Source organism: Staurois parvus, unplaced genomic scaffold (genome assembly GCF_062004578.1).
Source record: "Staurois parvus isolate SC_StPar_1 unplaced genomic scaffold, SC_StPar_1.0 ptg000696l, whole genome shotgun sequence".
Taxonomy (NCBI): domain Eukaryota; kingdom Metazoa; phylum Chordata; class Amphibia; order Anura; family Ranidae; genus Staurois; species Staurois parvus.
Window position 1 is genome coordinate 1036048 of NW_028318492.1, and position 20139 is coordinate 1056186.

Here is a 20139-nt window from a genome sequence, read left to right on the forward strand (position 1 = left end):
GACATGCTGGAAAATTCGTGAAAAACGATCGAGTTTCGAAATCGGTGGAACCAGCGGATTACAGAATGAACGACGTTTTGATTTTCAGATGAAAAATCGTTCGGAATTCGAACCATGTATGGCTTGCATTAGACAGACTGGAGGGAGATGTATTCCCAATACCATGGATCATGTCACAACACATCGGAATGCCTAGTACACACGATGAGAAAATCAGACTGGGAAAGCAGATCATGACAGTTCATGCAATATTATCCGAAGGGACAAGCACGATTATGTTTTTTATAAGATAAGAGAACAAATGATTTTTCCATTTAATCAGTACGGTACATGTCCATACAAAATTGAGTAACCAAGACTGCACATGCTCTGAAACAAAAGAATATACTATAATACAATACGTTACATGATCGCAGAAGGTTGTATTCTCTTACAATAATTTTTCATAACTCTAGTAACTTCATTTTCAATATGAAACTAACAAAAAAAAAAAAGACCATTCATTTAATATTCTCATTGTGTGTACCAGGCTTTAGTCCCTAGAAATTTCTAAATGGTTTTTAGAGCCACCTCATGTCTTACTTTAATACCCAAGATTTTATCAATCATATTCTGTCTGCTGCCCCTAAAACCTGTTGCACTTGGTAGTAAAACATGCTGAGTTTTTTATTGATCTGAAATGAGGAGCATTGTTGTCTATGGGACATTGCACCCAGCTGAGTAAAGATTAGTAATAAAGTGTTGAGTACAGAGCAGTAAAACAAAAGTAGAACATTTTCAGTTGAGTACAGTAATTTACTCGCGTGTTTACTTGTTTAGGCCCTGTTTAGGTAAAATTATTAGTTCTTTTAAGGCATACAGTATAGCAAAGAAATGAAATACAGCATTCTTAGGTCCTTTGCACACAAGCATCATAAGTTGCTTTTTACTCAGGAACTTGTGATGCCAATGTGCAAGGGTCCACAAATATGGCAATGAAGATGAATTTTACTCCTCTATACGCTTACACACCTCTTACTGGCCTATAAAATTACTCTGGTCTTTACACAGTTTTTGGCCACTTACACATAGGCGTAACAAGTTCCTGAGTAAACCTCAGTAAATTATGATGCTCACGTGCAAGGAGGCGTATGAATGCTGTATTACATTTCTTTGCTATACTGCATGCCTTAGACTAAGTGTAATAATTGTCCCAACACAATTCATAAAATCCTTAAAATAAAACAATAGTCTAGTCTCTCTTGGCCAATATATTTTCCTCAAAAGGACCCTCTTGTGAGAACATCATGGAGGCTTCTGCTGCTGAGTTCCTCTTTTGAGAATGTTGGTTCCCTGGCTGTCATGGTGATGATTTGGCTACAATTCTGTCTAAGTCCTAATTAACCTAGAGCAGGAATAGAAATAATGAAATTTACTATCACTTAATTCCTACTTGTTCTGTGATTTTAAAATTACTGAAAGCAGAACTTCATATAAAAGGGAAGTTCCGCTTTTCCACTTACTCTACCCAAACCCAATCACTGTTGGAGTTTTGTTTTTTGCATGTAGCAGTTATCTAGTTTTGACAGGTACCTGCTCTCACTTCTACTAATGATGCCGGAGACCTGAAGACTGGCAAGAAAACAACTCGGTTGAATATAGTGCTAAACTCCTGGGCCGCTAAGTGCATGTTTTTAAAAGTCAGCAGCTAAATAATTGTAGTTGTTGACTTCTAATTACCCCCTTCCCACCGACATACACATATATATGGCCCCACTGGACTGGCCATTTTTCCATGGGGCCACATATATGCATATCTGTGTTAACTGCCGTTCCCAGCACAGAGACCGGAGTCTCACTGGGAGCCCCGGGTCTTGTACTAACGATCGGGACCCGGAACTCCTGTTCCGGGTCACCTGAACGCTGTGATAGCCTCTGATTTGCTATCACCGTGATCTGTCACTGTGAAGCCTGCCCCTGTGTTTTTTTTGTCTATAGAGAATAGAATAGAGAGAAGAGATGTGGTGTCGCTGTGATTGTCAGGAGCAGGAGAATTTTATTTTGGGTTGTTCTTTGGTGGTCGGTTACTATTTAGGGACAGGTTTTGCTTTTGCTAATAAAAAAAAAAAAAAATAATCAGGAGATATCCATTACCATTTACCACCAAGCGAAAGCCCAATTTGTCCGGAAATCACAAGGCATATTCCACTTGGATGCACAAAGTAATTGTGATTACATGTTCAGTTTTACTAATGCATGTCAAAGTTGCAAAAATGTGATCAGCTGTGTCCGTAGGACACAGCGATCACGGACAGCGCAGGGTGTGCACCGCTGGGGGCGCAGCGGGAGGGTGCATTCTGGGAGGCTGTCTTTCGGCTATAGTGCGGTTGTGAGGTGGTTTAAAGAGTTTCTAAACCTACAACAGTAAAATCAGTCTGTATATGGAGTAAAGCATGCTTGTTATACTCACACTGTGGAACCTAAGGGGTTAATCCTCCACATTGTATAAATAGGCTGTTTGATCCTGTTTTCTCTGATTCTCCACTGATTCTACTGTCCCAATCCATCTGCTAACAGTACAGAACTCTAGGAGTCACTCTGCACATGCTCAGTTTAATGTATGGCTAGAGAGGTTTTTTTTCTTTTTTTGTTTGCTTTAGCTCTGTGCTGATCACATGCACTGTCCAGACTTGGGGTCAGGGGTTTTGCAGCCTTATCAGACAGTCCAAGCAGAATTAAAACTCCTTCTATAAGCTTTAACTAGTGTTAAGCTGGACACTGATAGAAGTCACAAGACTGCTATGTACTACCAATGCGAAAAGGTATTTAGCAGTTTATATTTGCTAAAATAATTGTATTTCCATCTTCCGCGTACTGTGGGAGACCAGATAAAGTGAATGCAGGGTCCTGGGTTTAGTAACACTTTAACATTTGTTTTACCCTTACGCGGGAAGAGATATAAAATATAATATTTTTTTTTTCCTAGAGTGAAGTTCCTCACTTTGACCAAGATTTTTTTTTTTCTTTGATCCAAATGAAATTGTTTTCTCTTGACTACTAGGCTGCCAGAAAACTGGTGGAGAGGGGCAAGAAAAGGATGTTGCCACCCAAAAATGAGGTTGTAAAAGATGAAGAGGAACACTCGTGTAAGGATTGTGGAATGGTGTTTGGACGCAAATATGCCTTAATTATGCATGGCATAAAGCACAATCACAAAGAATTCAAATGTCCGGTGAGCCTGAATTTTTCTGAAATATGCCTAATAAATGTTAAATATTGATTTATCAATTTACTTAAATACCTTTTTATGTAAAAATATATTCTTTAATATGAATAATTAGGAACATTAGTTAGAAATGTATAGTGTAAGGAAAATTGACCCACAGTTAAAAGATGTTACAGACCTTTATATGGTTTTGCTATAAAATGTGGCCATTGCAGAACTGTGAAAACAGCCCATTAAAGCTCCAGCCAGGAGGAAAAAAAATATCATTAAAGTGTCATTAGATTATTTTTGCATTATAGGCTCCCTATGTAAGTGGTCTTTTTATGTGTGCTGTTTTGTTTTATATAAAAGTGCTCCAGCACAAAGAAAATACCCTGTGATCATGCCAGTTAGTCTCATTTCCTTATGCAGCGCTGCTACCTAAGTGTCCATGCTCCTGTTCTCTTTCCCAAATATTACAGTGTGCTCTGTACCTTGTAACTACGAGCTGCCTGCATCACAAAAAGGAATGCCTCCAGTTTGATGATGGACTGTGGGTATTTCCCAGAAACTGGCTGTTATCATTGGGCAAAACAAACCAGCAGCACACTCCATGGGCCATGTGATGCATTTTGGATTAGTCCCATCCACAGATCGGGCCATACCTTCCGGAGAAGATTTGATCAAGTGACATTGATGAAATGGATTTAAGAAGTGAATTTCTGCTGCATAGATTCCTACAATGTATGGGTGGATTATTTACCATTTGTGTTCTCAACGTTTATGCTGACATGGATATAGGAAGGTTTACTTACACTGTAACGGTGCTTCCTTGCCAAAGCACTGTCAATTTGTTCTTAAAATGCATTCGATCATTCTTCTTTTTTTTTTTCCAAATAGAAACCCTAACTAGAAAAAGCTAATGGGGTTTTAAAGGTACCATACCATACAATGAAAAAATCAAACAATTGTATAACAATTGCCACTTTATTAATAAAGAGGAGCCACCAGAACTGTGGAACATAACATATAGACCTATTCCTTTTAAAAAGTATACCATGCTTGAGATCGACTTAGCAGACAATGCTACAAAAATTTGCCTACTGGCACATACAGCAAATAGCCTTATATAGATTAATACTTTGTTGGTTACTCCGATGCATTTCACGGGACGCAGCCCGCTTCTTCAGGAAGACAAAGTATGTATTTCTGAAGTTAAACAAAAGTAGGCCTAAGACATACCATAAGTGCATAACACATTATAATAATATTACATAGATATGATATAAACACTATTATCATTTTACTGGTTGGTGATATTAGTGGCTTCACATAAGGCCAATGAAACAACATGAGCATCTGATTTAGACATAGATGGAGTAGACCCCTCAACCAAAGATATCCGTATCCTTCAGTCCTCTCCAGTATAGTCACCACATACATCTACATTCTCAGACCTTAAGCAGCGGTACTGACCGCCAATTAGCGGCGTTTTCACCCTATTGCGCATGTGCGATAACGTCACTGACATACGTCGATGAAGTCTGACATCGATATGTCACATGTCGTGACGTCAGGAGATCACAAGATCGCAGCCATCTTTAAGAAGTCCACAAACTAGGACAAAAAGCACCAGATATATATTAATCATCACCAAATGGAGAGAACTGGAAACACACAGGGGAAAGGCACTCCGAACAGAACCACTATCCAGATCCAATAACTAGCTATCCATTTAGAGCCGCACACATTAGAGAAGCACACAAAAGAAAGGTTCTCAGACCAAGCCCGCTGTCCAAGTCCAATGTCTATACATCCATTTAAAGCCACAAATAGAGAAACATACTCCGTATTCGAAAGCCCTATAGAGTCAATTTCATCACCAACAGGTATTACATTGTGCTATTTGGATGATCTCATACATATAGATCACCATAATCAACTATATCTCCAAATTACTCAATATATCAAAGAGAAAAATAACCAAATACATAACTGATGTAGAACATATGAAGGTATACATAGATATCAATTAAATCGACTCAAAATATATACAGAAATACTGATCTTAACAGCAGGGTTATATGATGGCTGCGAAAAAGAAATAAAAATAATAGATCAAAAGAAATAATAACAATAATAACTACATTTACTCAAAATTCAGGGCAAAAAAGGTTTGAAGCTCAATGAGTCATTCAAACCCGGAGGCTGTGTCACCGCCAAATTATGTATCCATCTCCCTTCTTTATGAAGAATACGGCAGTCCCAATCACCACCTCTAGGGTCTAAATTAACTCTTTCAAGAGCAAAGAACTTCACATGTTGTGCATTCTTCGAATAATACCAGGTACCATGTCCACCTATGGGGGATGAAATATCTCCTGTTAGGCTGAAACGTGATCATAAATCCTTTTCCAGAATCTACGCTTGGGTTTGCCAATATAGAAGCTACCACAATTGTATATCATCATATAAACCACGCCTACTGTTTGACAGTTCACATAATGTCGAGCTTTGTGTATTTCCTCATTAGGCAGAACATGATTGCTGCTTGGGAGATATATTGGCAATATGCACAGCCCCCACAGACAAAAGTACCCCTATGATGACAAGGGTCTGTCCTTCCTAAATTCGTAAAGTGGCTATGTATTAACTCATCTCTAATTTACCTATTTCTATGATAGGTAATTTCAGGTTTCTCATTCACAAATGTAGCTACGCCTGGTTCAGCCCTTAACAGATACCAGTATTTGCTCACAATATGACGGATTTGTTGTTGTTTATTGTACCGCATAATCAATTTCGTAGTGGTTACCATCCCCGAACCATGGTCTGGTGCCCGAAAAATTAGATCTGTGCGTGATTGTTGGTTTAATTGAAAATTTGCTTTTTTTCAGCTTTTTTTTTTTTTTTTCTTTTTTATAGAGTAGCCACATGCTAGAAGTCTTGTTTTTAATGTGTCAGCCTCTCACTTATAATCTTCTTGGTTGGAACAATTACCTTTTAAGACATAAGTATTGGCTATATGGTATAGACCTAATCAAGCTGCGTGGATGGCCACTATTGGCTCTTAAAATGGTATTACCAGCCGTGGCCTTGGTTCCAGCAAATACTCTACTAGTGGCCTTGGATGTGGAAGCTTTATACAGCAGTATACCACACAGCAAGGGATTGGAGATTGTTAGTATGTTCCTACAGGAAAGAAGTAGGGACCAATTTGAATATAATTCTTTTGTTCTGCAGATTCTCCCCTATATTTTGAACAACTATTTTTCTTTTGATGGTTCCCATTTCCTCCAGGTACAGGGCGTGGCTGTAGGGACTTGCTTTGCCCCATCCTACGCCAATCTGTACCTGGGGGGATGGGAACGTCAGCTCTTTGGTAATGAGTCACTCTCAATGTACCTGTGCCACATTCTTTCTTGGCATAGGTACATTGATGACATTCTCATCTTCTGGGATGGGACTAAGGAACTACTGGACACTTTTATCACACAATTGGGCAATAATGACTTCAACCTGTCTTTTACAATGACTTGTAACTGCAAACGTATCTCCTTTTTGGATGTGAAGATCTTCATATGAGATGACCATACTCTTGGGTCTTCTCTATATCGCAAGGCCACAGCTGGTAATACCATTTTAAGAGCCAATAGTGGCCATCCACGCAGCTTGATTTAGGTCTGCAACATATAGCCAATACTTACATCTTAAACGTACTTGTTCCAACCAAGAAGATTATAAGTGAGAGGCTGACGTATTAACAACAAGACTTCTAGCACGTGGCCACTCTTTTTAAAAAAAAAAAAAAAAAAACCTGAAAAAAGCATATTTTCGAGTAAACCAATAATCACACACACATCTAATTTTTCAGGCACCAGACCATGGTTCGGGGACGGTAACCACTACGAAACTGATTATGCGGTAGAATAAACAACAACAAATCTCTCATATGTGAACAAATACTGGTATCTGTTAAAGGCTGAACCAGGCGTAGCTACATTTGTGAATGAGAAACCTGACATTACGTAACGTAGAAATAGGTAAATTAGAGATGAGTTAGTACGAAGCCACTTTACGAGGTCAGAAAGGACAGACCCTTGTAGTCATAGGGGTACTTCTGTCTGTGGGGGCTGTGCATATTGCCAATATATCTCCCAAGCAGCAATCATGTTCTGCCTAATGAGGAAATACATAAAGCACGACATTATGTCAACTGTCAAACGGTAGGCGTGGTTTATATGATGATATACAATTGTGGTAGCTTCCATATTGGCAAAACCAAGCATAGATTCTGGAAAAGGATTTATGATCACGTTTCAGCCAAACAGGAGATATTTCATCCCCCATAGGTAGACATGGTACCTGGCATCATTCGAAGAATGCACAATGTGTTAAGTTCTTTGCTCTTGAAAGAGTTCATTTAGACCCTAGCGGTGGTGATTGGGACCACTGTATTCTTGAGAAAGAAGCGAGATGGATACATAATTTGGCGGCGACACAGCCTCCGGGTTTGAATGACTCATTGAGCTTCAAACCTTTTTTGCCCTGAATTTTGAGTAAATGTAGTTATTTTTTTTTTTTTTATATGTATTTCTTTTGATCTATTATTTTTATTTCTTTTTTTGCAGCCATCATATAGCCCTGCTGTTAAGATCAGTATTTCTGTATATATTTTGAGTCGATTTAATTGATGTCTGTGTATAACTTTTGAATGTTCTACATCAGTTATGTATTTGGTTATTTTTCTCTTTGATATATTGAGTAAGTTGGAGATATAGTTGATTATGGTGATCTATATGTATGGCATCATCCAAATAGCAAACCTGTTGGTGGTGAAATTGACTCTAGGGCTTTCGAATCCTGAGTATCTGTTTTTCTATTTGTGGCTTTAAATGGATGTATAGACATTGGACTTGGACAGCGGGCTTGGTCTGAGAACCTTTCTTTTGTGTGCCTCTCTAATTCCAGCTTTAAATGGATGTAAAGTTTTTTATTGGATCTGGATAGTGGTTCTGTTCTGAGTGCCTTTCCCCTGTGTGTATCTAGTTCTCTCCATTTGGTGATGATTAATATATATCTGGCGCTTTTTGTCCTGGTTTGTGGACTTCTTAAAGATGGCTGCAATCATGTGATCTCCTGACGTCACCGGCGTACATCAGTGACGTCGTCGCAAATGCGCAATAGGGTGAAAACTCCACTAATTGGCGGTCAGTACCGCTGCTTAAGGACTGAGAATGTAGATGTATGTGATGACTATATTGGAGAGGACTGACTGGACTTGTAGATTGAGTGCTTTCTCCCCTCCTGTGATTTGAGGTTCTCAGACACATATATAACCATTCATCTGGAGGTCACAGACTGTCCATTGGGACACATAAATATCCTGTCCGCTGTGGTATGTATCTAAATGGATTCAGTTTGCCACAACCAATTCTAATGTCTAATGTGATTTTTTTGCCATAATTAATTGATCTGGTACCATAAGGCTGCTGTTTTTGTAGGGGACATGGTGTTATACCTGTTCCCCCATTTGTTATTGTTGCCCCCCCTTCTTTAGGGCTTGGATGTATAACTAGTTTGGGGAGTAGGGGTAGTTTGGAATGCCCTGGGACGCCTTAAATTCTTTGATTCTTTGATGATGTTTCAGCTTCTCATTATGGATCGATGATTTTACCTGGCTGGCGGATACTGATATCTTTGGTTGAGGGGTCTCCTCCATCTATGTCTGAATCAGATGCTCGTGTTGTTTCATTGGCCTTATATGAAGTCACTAATATCTCCAACCGGTAAATGCTGATAGTGTTTATGTCATATCTATGTAATATTATTATAATGTGTTATGCACTTATGGTATGTCTTAGGCCTATTTTTATTTAATTTCAGAAATACATACTTTTGTCTCCCTGAAGAAGTGGGCTGCGTCCCGTGAAATCCCCAGTAGCCAACAAAGTATTAATCCTGTATAAGGCTATGTCAATTTGCTGTATGTGCCAGTAGGCCATTTTTGTAGCATTGTCTGTTAATTCGGTCTCAAGCATGGTATACTTTTTAAGAGAATATGTCTGTGTTATGTTCCACCATTCTGGTGGCTCCTTTTTATTGATAAAGTGGCATTGTATGGTATGGTACCTTTTTAAAACCCCATTAGTGCTTTCCAGTTAGGGTTTCTGTTTGCAGTGTCTTATCAATAAGGGGTGTGATACCAGTAAATCCTTCTAGCATGGGTCTGGAGACCTCTTAAGTTTCCCCCTCCCACCTTATCCCCATTAATTTATTCTTTTTTTTTTTTTTCTTTAAGCATATCCTGCTTTTTTTTTAAAGTAATTTTGTGCGCCTGGGCAGCACTGTTTTCTCCCTGTGGAGAAATGGCTTCCGGACTTCCTAGTAGCTTACAGAAAGCCAGCGATGTAGTTCCTTCTGTAGATGGGTGTGATCTCAACAGCAATCGGTCTTGTTCCTTTCGCAATTTATAATCAGCGCTGAGTGCCATTCGCATTCCCGTTTGACATGAATTTTCATTGCATCGTGGGAAATGGGTTTCTAATTCCCCCTTGCATTGCAGAGTGGATGTGATGGGTGCCGCCTAATTAGGTCATCTCCATGACACCTGGGCATAGCAGACTTAAGGGAAGAAGCTGATGATGTCTCACACAATAAAATCATTGATTACTCAAAAAATAAAGCATTTATTAAAAACATTCAAAAGTTTTTTTGTTTTTTTTTGTTTTTTTTTATTGTGGATGGGGGAAGGGAGCTAAGGGTGAAATTTCTCAAAGATCCTGGAGTTCAGCTTTAAATTTATTTGCACATGTGGTTGCAGATGCATAAATATAAAATGCCCATAAAAAGATATTTATTGGTAGATTGCAATTAATATGTGCTATTTATTATTACAGGTACTTATACAGCACCGTCAATTTACACAGCGTGTTACATATATAGCACAAAAAATTAAAACCGCAGAGGTGATCAAATACCACCAAAATAAAGCTCTATTTGTGTGGAAAAAAAGAACATAACTTTCGTTTGGGTACAGCATTGCACAACCGCGCAGTTACCAGCTGAAATAGCGTAGTGCCGAACAGCAAAAAAAATGGCCTGGTCAGGAAAGGGGGTAAATCCTCAGGAGGGCAAGTGGTTAAAATTGCACACACTCGTGGAATGGTGTCAAACTGTGGTACTTAAAATCTCCATGGATAATGCTTTTAAAAATTTATACAGGTTACCATTTTAAAGTTAGAGAAAGTCTAGTGCTAGAATTATTGCTCCTGCTCTGACGTTCGTGGCGATCCCTCACGTGTTGTTTGAACACTGTTTACATATGTGGGTGTGACCTATGTATGTGTTCACTACTACGTGCAAGCACGAGGGCACTTTAAACTTTTTTTTTTTTTTTACACTGTCACTTTAAATAAATAATAATTTTATTTTTTATCACTTTTATTCTGATCACAAAGAATGCATGCATCTTTGCATAAGCAGTGACCGGTCCTCTTTATGGAGAGATATGGAGTCAATAAGAGCCCACATCTCTCCTCTACAATGTAAAGCATTAGATCAAAAAAAAATTGATCTAGTGCTTAAAAAATGGCCGCAACGGGAAGTGACATAGTGACGTCACTTCAAGGGGATAGAGATTAGTGGAGGCCATCTTTCCAGCACTTATCTCTATGCCCAGCACTGGGATCGTGCAATGATTTCTCAGGTAAGGCTGAGAACCATCGAGTGGCATCAGGTGGGGTAATTTTCGGCACCTGTATCTGTGCTTATTTTCGTATCGGCCAAAACATTTCGGCAACCGAAATTTCAGTGCATCCCTAATACATACACATACTAGGGTCAGTTTAGATAGGGGCCAGTTAACCTACCAATATGTCTTTGGCATGTGGGAAGAAACCGAAGTACCTGGAGGAAACCCACGCTGCCACAGGGAGACCATGCAAACTCCAGGCAGGAGGTGCCGTGGCTGGGATTCAAACCATCGACCCTAGTACTACCTATTTAAAAGAAGTGGAACTTGGTGAAAGGGGAATGTCTAATGTGAGGAGATCATCAAGCCCTCTTATGTATGGTATAGTCACAGGGGTTTATTTACTAAAACTAGGAAGTGCAAAATCTGGTGCAACTGTGCATAGTCGGCTTCCAGGTTTTATTGCCAAATCACACTTTTTGACTTTTTTGGCAGGTAAATTTATGTGTTTTTTGTTTTTTGTTTTTTTTTTTTTTGGAAGGCATTACATGAGCGATTAGCAAATTGCTGGTGCCGTGCAGGGCTCCTGTCGACTGTGAGAGTTAGCTGTCTGCCTATACATCGTATGGGCAGGCAGTTTCACACTGACAGGAAGAATCTATGAACTACTAGAGCGCTCAACAGCAGCGCCATGGTAGTTCATTGAGAACTACAACCTGACAGCTGCGAAGGATGTTGGTACTTGTAGTTTATTAATTCACAGAACTCTGTGAATGAGTAAAGCGGCCTTGTGGCTGGAGCCCCTCAGCACGCTCTTTTCAAAAAGAGACATTTGGTACGGGGACTTCTCCCTGTACTGCTCTCACACAGAGGCAACGGATCGCCGAGCCGCTGCAGGAGCAGAAACATATTACATGTTCCATCCTAAAAAAAAATGGTAGAACATGTAACATGTTTCCAAAAGTGAACTTATCCTTTAACCACTTGCATACTAGCACTTATACCCCCTTCCTGCCCAGGCCAATTTTCAGCTTTCAGCGCTGTCGCACTTTGAATGACAATTGTGTGGGCATGCAACATTGTACTCATATGCAATTTTTATCATTTTTTTCTCACAAATAGAGCTTTCTTTTGGTGGAATTTACTCACCGCTGGGTCTTTTTATTTTGTGCACTATAAACAAAAAAAGAACAAAAAATTTGGAAAAAAAATGTTTCTTTGTTTCTATTATAAAATTTTGCAAACAGGTAATTTTTCTCCTTCTGCTGGGCACTGATCATCAGTGCCGATCCCTGCTCTGACAACTGCCGGTTCTCGCCAGTACTTTCCTCACGCTCTGACAGTGTGTAGAAAGTGCAGCCGAGAACCGGCAATTGCATTTCCCAGTGATCAGCGTGTCATTGGACACTGCTGGTCACGTGGTAAAAGGCCGCTATGATTGGCCTTTTACCACATCATGTGACCAACTGTGTCCGTAGGATACAACGATCACGGAGATCTGATCCTGGGGGCACGCAGGAGAGCGCATTCTGGGAGGACGTCATATGACGGCCTCCCAGAACTGGCCGACCGCAGTGCAGCCATCATTTGGCTACTTGCGGTCGGCAACTAGTTAATTGAACAAGCTGAAGTTAGAAGCTGATTGACTGCGATGCACAGCTGCACCAGATTGTGAGTGCTCCAGTTTTTTTTTTTTTTCTCAAAGCTGTATCAAGTTCAGCAGATGAAAAGTCCACATTTAAGACTGTAACATAAATGAATTGCATTCTAGAGTTTTAAAGAAGATCATTGGAATTGGCCATGGTAGGCGGGGGAGGGGGACTAGTCAGTACTCATAACTAGGGTTAGAAAGCACATAGAAATATGGGACAAAGTACATCTAGTACTTTGTGGCATAGGGAACAGAACTGAAAAATAAAAGTTCTATGGATAAATCTTCTTTCTCTAATAAGCACATCGTCTAAATGATATTGTATTAAACATCTTGTTTGTTTTACTTTGCAGCTGTGCAAGAAAGAGTTTCAGTACAGAGCATCCTTACGTGCTCATCTTATAAGACACGCACGTAGAACAGAACCATCTATTGTAGAGACCGACAGAGCAGTGGTCAAAGGAGCAATCAAGAGACAATACATTTGTGATATTTGTGGAAGAACGCTTCCTAAAATGTGCTCTCTGAGAATGCACATGTTGAAACATACTGGTGTCAAGCCACATGCATGTCAGGTAAGTGTGTGCTGTTTTAGGAACCCTAACTGTAACAGTAGCACTGACCTCTCCATATGAGTACTTTTTCAGTCAACACTCGCAAATAGAAAAGTGGAAATGAGCATATCCTACATGGTCTTGTTCTATTAACAAAAGATGAGGTTTTACTTGAAAAGTACAAGCACTTGTACATCTTTTGAAAATGCAAAGATCAATTCTTGTCCCAGTGTGTCTTATTATTGAAACTTTTAGTGATATGTCATTGGTGGTCCTGTTGCATAACATTGTTTTCCAGTTTAAAAAAAATAAAAATGAATTAAATGTCCTGTTAATGATCATACTTACATACTGTAACTTTTGATATGGCATACATCCTGTGGCCTTGGAATGCCACGCCTTGGGGTTGCTTAGGGTGAGATTAAGGCAAGCAAATTGAGAAAATGTGATGCCTGTGTAATTGTGTAAGGCCATTCAGGATCTTTTCGGTTTTAAAACCTTTTTGCTTTTTACTTTTTTTTTTTTATTTTATTTATTTTTGCTGATAAAAAGAAAATATTTATAGAGTAGAAATATGAAAATGTAATACTAGGAATAATATATATATTAGATAGATATATAGATATATATAGATATATATTTATTAGAGCGATATATCTATATATTTTAATTCAGGCAGTATTTTGTTTTGTTTTCTGTTTATCTCTATTGGAGATGCTTCTTAAATGTCAGCTGATCATGGTATATTCAAGTAACTTTCAGAAAGCAGCTATTAATATTGGCCTCTTCTTCTTCTTTTTTTTTTTTTTTTTTTTTTTTTCAGTGTGTAACTGAAGTAGATAGATTCCTTTTGAATGTGTCCCAATGCATGTAGTTACATTTACTTCAAGTAGAAACTAACCTCATTTAAATATGAGACTTCTATATCTGGCCTCCTTTAGCTAGTTTCTTGGCAGTAATACTGACCCATTGGTTCTAATACTTCTTGAGGCACTGACTTAGTTGTTTCAAACATGCAAACCAGAAAAAAAGAGAGTAAAGTCAGAAATTCTTATCTACATACTTTTCAGTCAGTGATTGAAGAGTAAGAAGCCAGCAATGGCTTGCTCTGTTTCTTTCAACAATTTTCTTATAAAGTGAAGCCCTACTTTGCCTATGCAGGACAGACCTGCTTATAATGCTGGTTTTACTAGCTGCTCATATTTGGCTTACCTTCAATTCCCTGCCTTTCTATTTGGCCACTTAGTGATGAAATGGAAGCCGTGTGTAGCCTCCAAGATGCAATTTGGAGCTTACAGTATCTCACAGAAGTGAGTACACTGCTCACATTTTTGTAAATATTTTATTCTATCTTTTCATGTGACAACACTGAAGAAATTACACTTTGCTACAATGTAAAGTAGTAAGTGTACAGCTTTAATAACAGTTGCTGTCCCCTCAAAATAACTCAACACACAGCCATTAATGTCTAATGTCCATTTTCCCTCCCCCATGTCATGTGACTCGTTAGTGTTACAAGGTCTTAGCTGTGAATGGGGAGCAGGTGTGTTAAATTTAGTGTTATTGCTCTCACTATCATACTGGTCACTGGAAGTTCAACATGGCACCTCATGGGCGGCACAGTGGCTTAGTGGTTAGCACTTCCGCCTGGCAGTACTAGGGTCGTTAGTCTGTATCCTAACCACGGCACTACCTGCCTGGAGTTTGCATGTTCTCCCTGTGCCTGCGTGGGTTTCCTCCGGGTACTCCGGTTTCCTGCCACACTCCAAAGACATGCAGGTAGGTTAATTGGATCCTCTCTAAATTGTCCATAGTATATGTATGAATGTGAGTTAGGGACCTTAGATTGTACGCCGCTTGAGGGTTAGGGACTGATGTGAATGTACAATATATATGTAAAGCGCTGCGTAAATTGACGGCGCTATATAAATACCATAAATAAATAATGGCAAAGAACTCTCTGAGGATCTGAAAAAAAGAATTGTTGCTCTACATAAAGATGGCCTAGGCTATAAGAAGATTGCCAAGACCCTAAACTGAGCTGCAGCACGGTGGCCAAGACCATACAGCGGTTTAACAGGACAGGTTCCGCTCAGAACAGGCCTCGCCATGGTCGCCCAAAGAAGTTGAGTGCACGTGCTCAGCGTCATATCCAGAGCTTGTCTTTGGGAAATAGACGTATCAGTGAACAGAAAGAACTCAGCGAGCGCTTAACAGTGATAGCAGCTAAATGCACCAAACAAAAGGTACCACAAATCCTTTCAATAAACAAATAAACCAGGAAGTAGTGCAGCGCTTAAGTATATAAACCAGTCATATTAGAATTATAGATAATAAAAACTCTGACGTGATCAGAAGGAAAATTTACTTATAAATTGGTGTCAATATGCTTTACATCAGAAAACGATATCATGGAAATGTCCCATAAATTCATACGAAGTATGATGGTAATATATTGAGTGTGATCTCTATGTAGAACATGCAAACAGTTCCTAGAATCAGGTACACATTAAAATGATCCCAGCATAAGGTAATAATAATACGGTGGTGTGCGGTGAAAATAGTAGGATTGCAAACTCACCAGAAACGCAATCTTAATGCGCGTTAGGTATATAAGTCAGCCTGGGGATCTCCCCTCTCGTGGAGTACCTCCTGGAATGGGGATCTCCTCCTCTGTCAGATTGGACGTAAATGCTGTCACTCAGAGGACCTTTATCTGGGCTGTGTGGTAATTGGGTCTGGTCACAGGAAAAAATCCCTCCGCTGGGTTGGAGAATCACATAAGGGGTCCTAGGGGGTTAAAATGCTTGTGGGGGAGCAAAAAGATAGGAACCCATATTGTGATAGTTTTGGCATTTACTGGGAAATATATCCAGATAAAAATTAAAGGTAATGGTGTACACACATAAAGTGAATTGCAGGTTACATTCCGATTCAAGCCTAAAATAGGGTAATGCGGAGATGTATTTATAGGACTGTTAGTGACTAACCAGTCAATGGAAAAGATGGGTGCCGGACCTCCGTCATCCGGCGGCGTGACGTCACGGCGTAGCGAGGCTCCTCCTTGACGCGTTTTGTAATCACATACGTTGTCAGAAGGATTTCCAAGACCCTAAACTGAGCTGCAGCACGGTGGCCAAGACCATATAGTGGTTTAACAGGACAGGGTCCACTCAGAACAGACCTCGCCATGGTCGACCAAAGAAGTTGAGTGCATGTGCTCAGCATCATATCCAGAGGTTGTCTTTGGGAAATAGACATATGAGTGCTGCCAGCATTGCTGCAGAAGTTGAAGGGGTGGGGGGTCAGCCTGTCAGTGCTCAGACCATATGCCGCACACTGCATCAAATTGGTCTGCATGGCTGTCATCCCAGAAGGAAGCCTCTTCTAAAGATGATGCACAAGAAAGCCCACAAACAGTTTGCTGACAAGCAGACTAAGGACATGGATTACTGGAACCATGTCCTGTGGTCTGATAATAAACTGATTTGGTTCAGATGGTGTCAAGCGTGTGTGGCGGCAACCAGGTGAGGAGTACAAAGACAAGTGTGTCTTTCCTACAGTCAAGCATGGTGGTGGGAGTGTCATGGTCTGGGGCTGCATGAGTGCTGCCGGCACTGAGGAGCTACAGCTCATTGAGCTAACCATGAATGCCAACATGTACTGTGACATACTGAAGCAGAGCGTGATCCCAACCCCAAGCACACCTCCAAGACCACCACTGCCTTGCTAAAGAAGCTGAGGGTAAAGATGATGGACTGACCAAGCATGTCTCCAGACCTAAACCCTATTGAGCATCTGTGGGGCATCCTCAAATGGAAGGTGGTGGAGTGCAAGGTCTCTAACATCTACCAGCTCTGTGATGTCATCATGGAGGAGTGGAAGAGGACTCCAGTGGCAACCTGTGGAGCTCTGGTGAAGTCCATGACCAACAGGTTTAAGGCAGTGCTGGAAAATAATGGTGGCCACACAAAATATTGACACTTTGAGCCCAATTTGGACATTCTCACTTAGAGGTGTACTCACGTTTGTTGCCAGCAGTTTAGACATTAATGGCTGTGTGTTGAGTTATTTTGAGGGGACGGCAAATTTACACTTACAAGCTGTATAATCACTACTTTACATTGTAGCAAAGTGTCATTTCTTCAGTGTTGTCACTTGAAAAGATAAATCCGCAATAAATCGCCATGCATCGGCTTTCACATAAGAGAAGACATAATCACATGCTTCCTCATTTCTAAAGATAATGGGTATTTTTCTTTGATTCCAGCAGCCAAGCAGAAGGAACTCAAAGGGAACCCAAGTATGTGCTTCTGGTGGGACTGTCAGTAAAGAGAATCTATTGCTTGGCAAAGCAAAAGTTCTCTTTTTAGGTATATAGTTTGTCCCTTTTTCACCTGGCTGTGCAGAATATGCTAAATGTTTTTTTTTTTCTGGTGTGTTTCTGGTTTAACATAAGCCTCCAAATTTTGGTGAGAATCTCCACTTTCAGTTTACTATCTTTTGTAATTCCAAATTACAAGATACCAAAAGAGTGAAATCTTTAATTCTATAGGATCCTTAAAAGTGACTTCTGGGCCAAATTGGGAGTTGTGCCCACTGATTCTGGTAATAGGGAGTCCCTTTTCTGAGGTTTCTGCTGAATTAGTGTGTTGAGACTGTAAGTGCCCAGTCATACTGCTGCGATTTGGGAATTTAAATCACACCTGAAATTGCATCTAATGGATGTGAATGTCAGTGTCTTAACATTTGCGATTTGCTGCAGCATGATTTATTAAGCAGTTTTTGCAATTCTTTTTCTGCATTTTTGTTGTGATTTCACATAGAATATAATGGAAATCGCACTGCAAATTGCAAGAAATCATTGAAAATCTTCACAAGTACCAATAAAGTCTTCAGAAATTTCCCTTGAAATTGCGCTGAAATTGTGCACAAATTGTGCAATTTTAAATTGAATTATACCGCAGTCACACTGATCGCAACTTTGAAATTGTGTGACTTACAGTGAAGTCAGATGAAATGCCGATTTGAGGTGCGATTTGCAAGACATCTGACACAGATGTCTATGCAAATTAGACCAAAAGTAGTGCATGCACTACTTTATAAATCGGTGTGGCTCTGACCAAGTTGGAACCGCACCGATATGACCGCTGTAAATGCAGACAATAGGGTGCAACTTGCCATACGATTTTGAAAGTCGTATGGCATGCAAATCACATGCCAAGTCGCACCCAGTGTGACAGGGGACTTAATGTCAGTGGTTGTGTACAGCTTAAGAATCCGACTCTCTAGTCTTTCACAGAATGTTGTCCTCTTTACAGTTATTTGCCAATAAAATGTTCTGTGTTGTCTTATGTTCATTTATAGATATGTGATAAGACATTTACTCACAAACATGGCCTAAAGATGCACAAAGCTTTGCATGAAACAGAGAAACAGTACAAGTGCCATATGTGTGACAAGTCTTTTGTGACCAACCGCAGTCTGCAAGAGCATGTGAGCACACATACAGGTAATGTGTTGTTGACTTGATGTATCTTGTCAGTTGGGGCTCATTCGTACCATGGTGCAGAGACATCCGTTTTTGTTTTCTGCACTCATTCTCCAACAGCACAACAAAGTCAATTGTTTTCTATGTGCCCTGTTCACACCGCAACACTAGAAACATACAGATTTTTTTTCTGCACAAGAATCTGCAACGTGTATTAAACCCATTGGGGCACGCATGAAAACTGATGTCTCTGCAAGTGAAATATGCATGGCGCGTTTCAAAGCTTTTCTGCACGTATGGTGTGAACGAAGCCTTATTGTTTCTTCATTTTATATTTGAATGTGGTACTTCAAATAAATAGCCAAATACTCAGTTGAAATATATTTGAGGACTGTTTTATGTAGAGCATTTGTAATTCTGTTTATTCACTCCTGACATAATTTGATAGTCAAGAAGATTACTCTACAATTACTGTGTGACCTGCCTGAACCTTGAATACAGTATATTAGCAGGGTGCTGATGCTGTTTAATTGCTCACTGCCCATGCTGGAAAGGCATGGGAGACACAATAACTAAGCCCAGTGGTGTTACCTGCCTGGCTATGCAGTGTAGCAGGTATGTCGCAGGAATTCTGAATCTTTTGAGGTCATATGTATATTTCGAAAGTGGAAATTTCTTCAAAAGAATGATGATTTGTACATGTAGGACAATGTCAGAATTGGCCTGAGCTGGAAGTGATTAAACGCCTCTGCAGGTCATTAGTTTTAGATTAAATATAAATATTGGGATTAGAATGATTGCTCTGATTTCAGTGTGCGTGACAATATGTAAGCTGTAGCAAAATCAACATTTTTGTGGGAAGGCACCCCCTATATGTTTGTAGGTGGGCTCAAAAAAATGTTTTGGAGGGGGTTTTAAGTGCTTTGGTGTAACTTTAAAATTTTTCTCCTTTTTTTCTTTTTGTTAAACTAAACTGTCATTTGAAATGATGCAAATGGAGGAACCATATCTGCTCAATACATGTTGACTCTGTGCTCCCTGCTTTTCAGTACTACACAGTGGTTTTACTTTACTGCTTCTGTACAAGTTAGCCAACTTGCTGAAAATAAAACACTTCCTGTCAAGATATTTTATCTCAACAGTTGCTAAGAAACGGTAATTGCACTATTTTTTCAGAAATCTCTTAAGCATCCTAAAGTGGAACTAAACTTCATTTGTCTTCAACGGGACCCATCCTTTGCTGATGCGTACCAGTCTTCAGCTATCTTCATTGGCTGACACAGGATGCATATGAGTCCGTTATCCTGGCACATGGGCACTGTCTGCCTGCTTGCAGTTTGCAACAGCAGAACATTAGTTTCACTTTAATATTAGAGCGGACATGTTTAATGTGAGAATCATTTAAAACAATACTTTAAAGCAGCATTAAACTAAAAAACAAAAATGTATTTTATAGCAGTTTACCGATTCTTTGTAGTTTCTTTTTTTTAAAGATTTTTTTTTAGGGCTTTTTTTCGCTTTTTACCTGTTAATCTGGCCATTAAGTCTGTAATTTTTCAACAGAAC

At 39.6% G+C, this 20139-nt stretch overlaps 1 protein-coding gene across 1 annotated transcript in view; it reads left to right on the plus strand.

The window, feature by feature from the left end:
- Positions 1-20139, plus strand: part of ZBTB11 (zinc finger and BTB domain containing 11) — a 48015-nt gene that overhangs the window by 13763 nt on the left and 14113 nt on the right. Inside the window, exons 5-7 of the mRNA XM_089652908.1 lie at positions 3041-3211; positions 12882-13103; positions 18450-18594. Of these exons, the coding sequence (XP_089509034.1) occupies positions 3041-3211; positions 12882-13103; positions 18450-18594 (538 nt within the window). The remainder of the gene's footprint in view (positions 1-3040; positions 3212-12881; positions 13104-18449; positions 18595-20139) is intronic.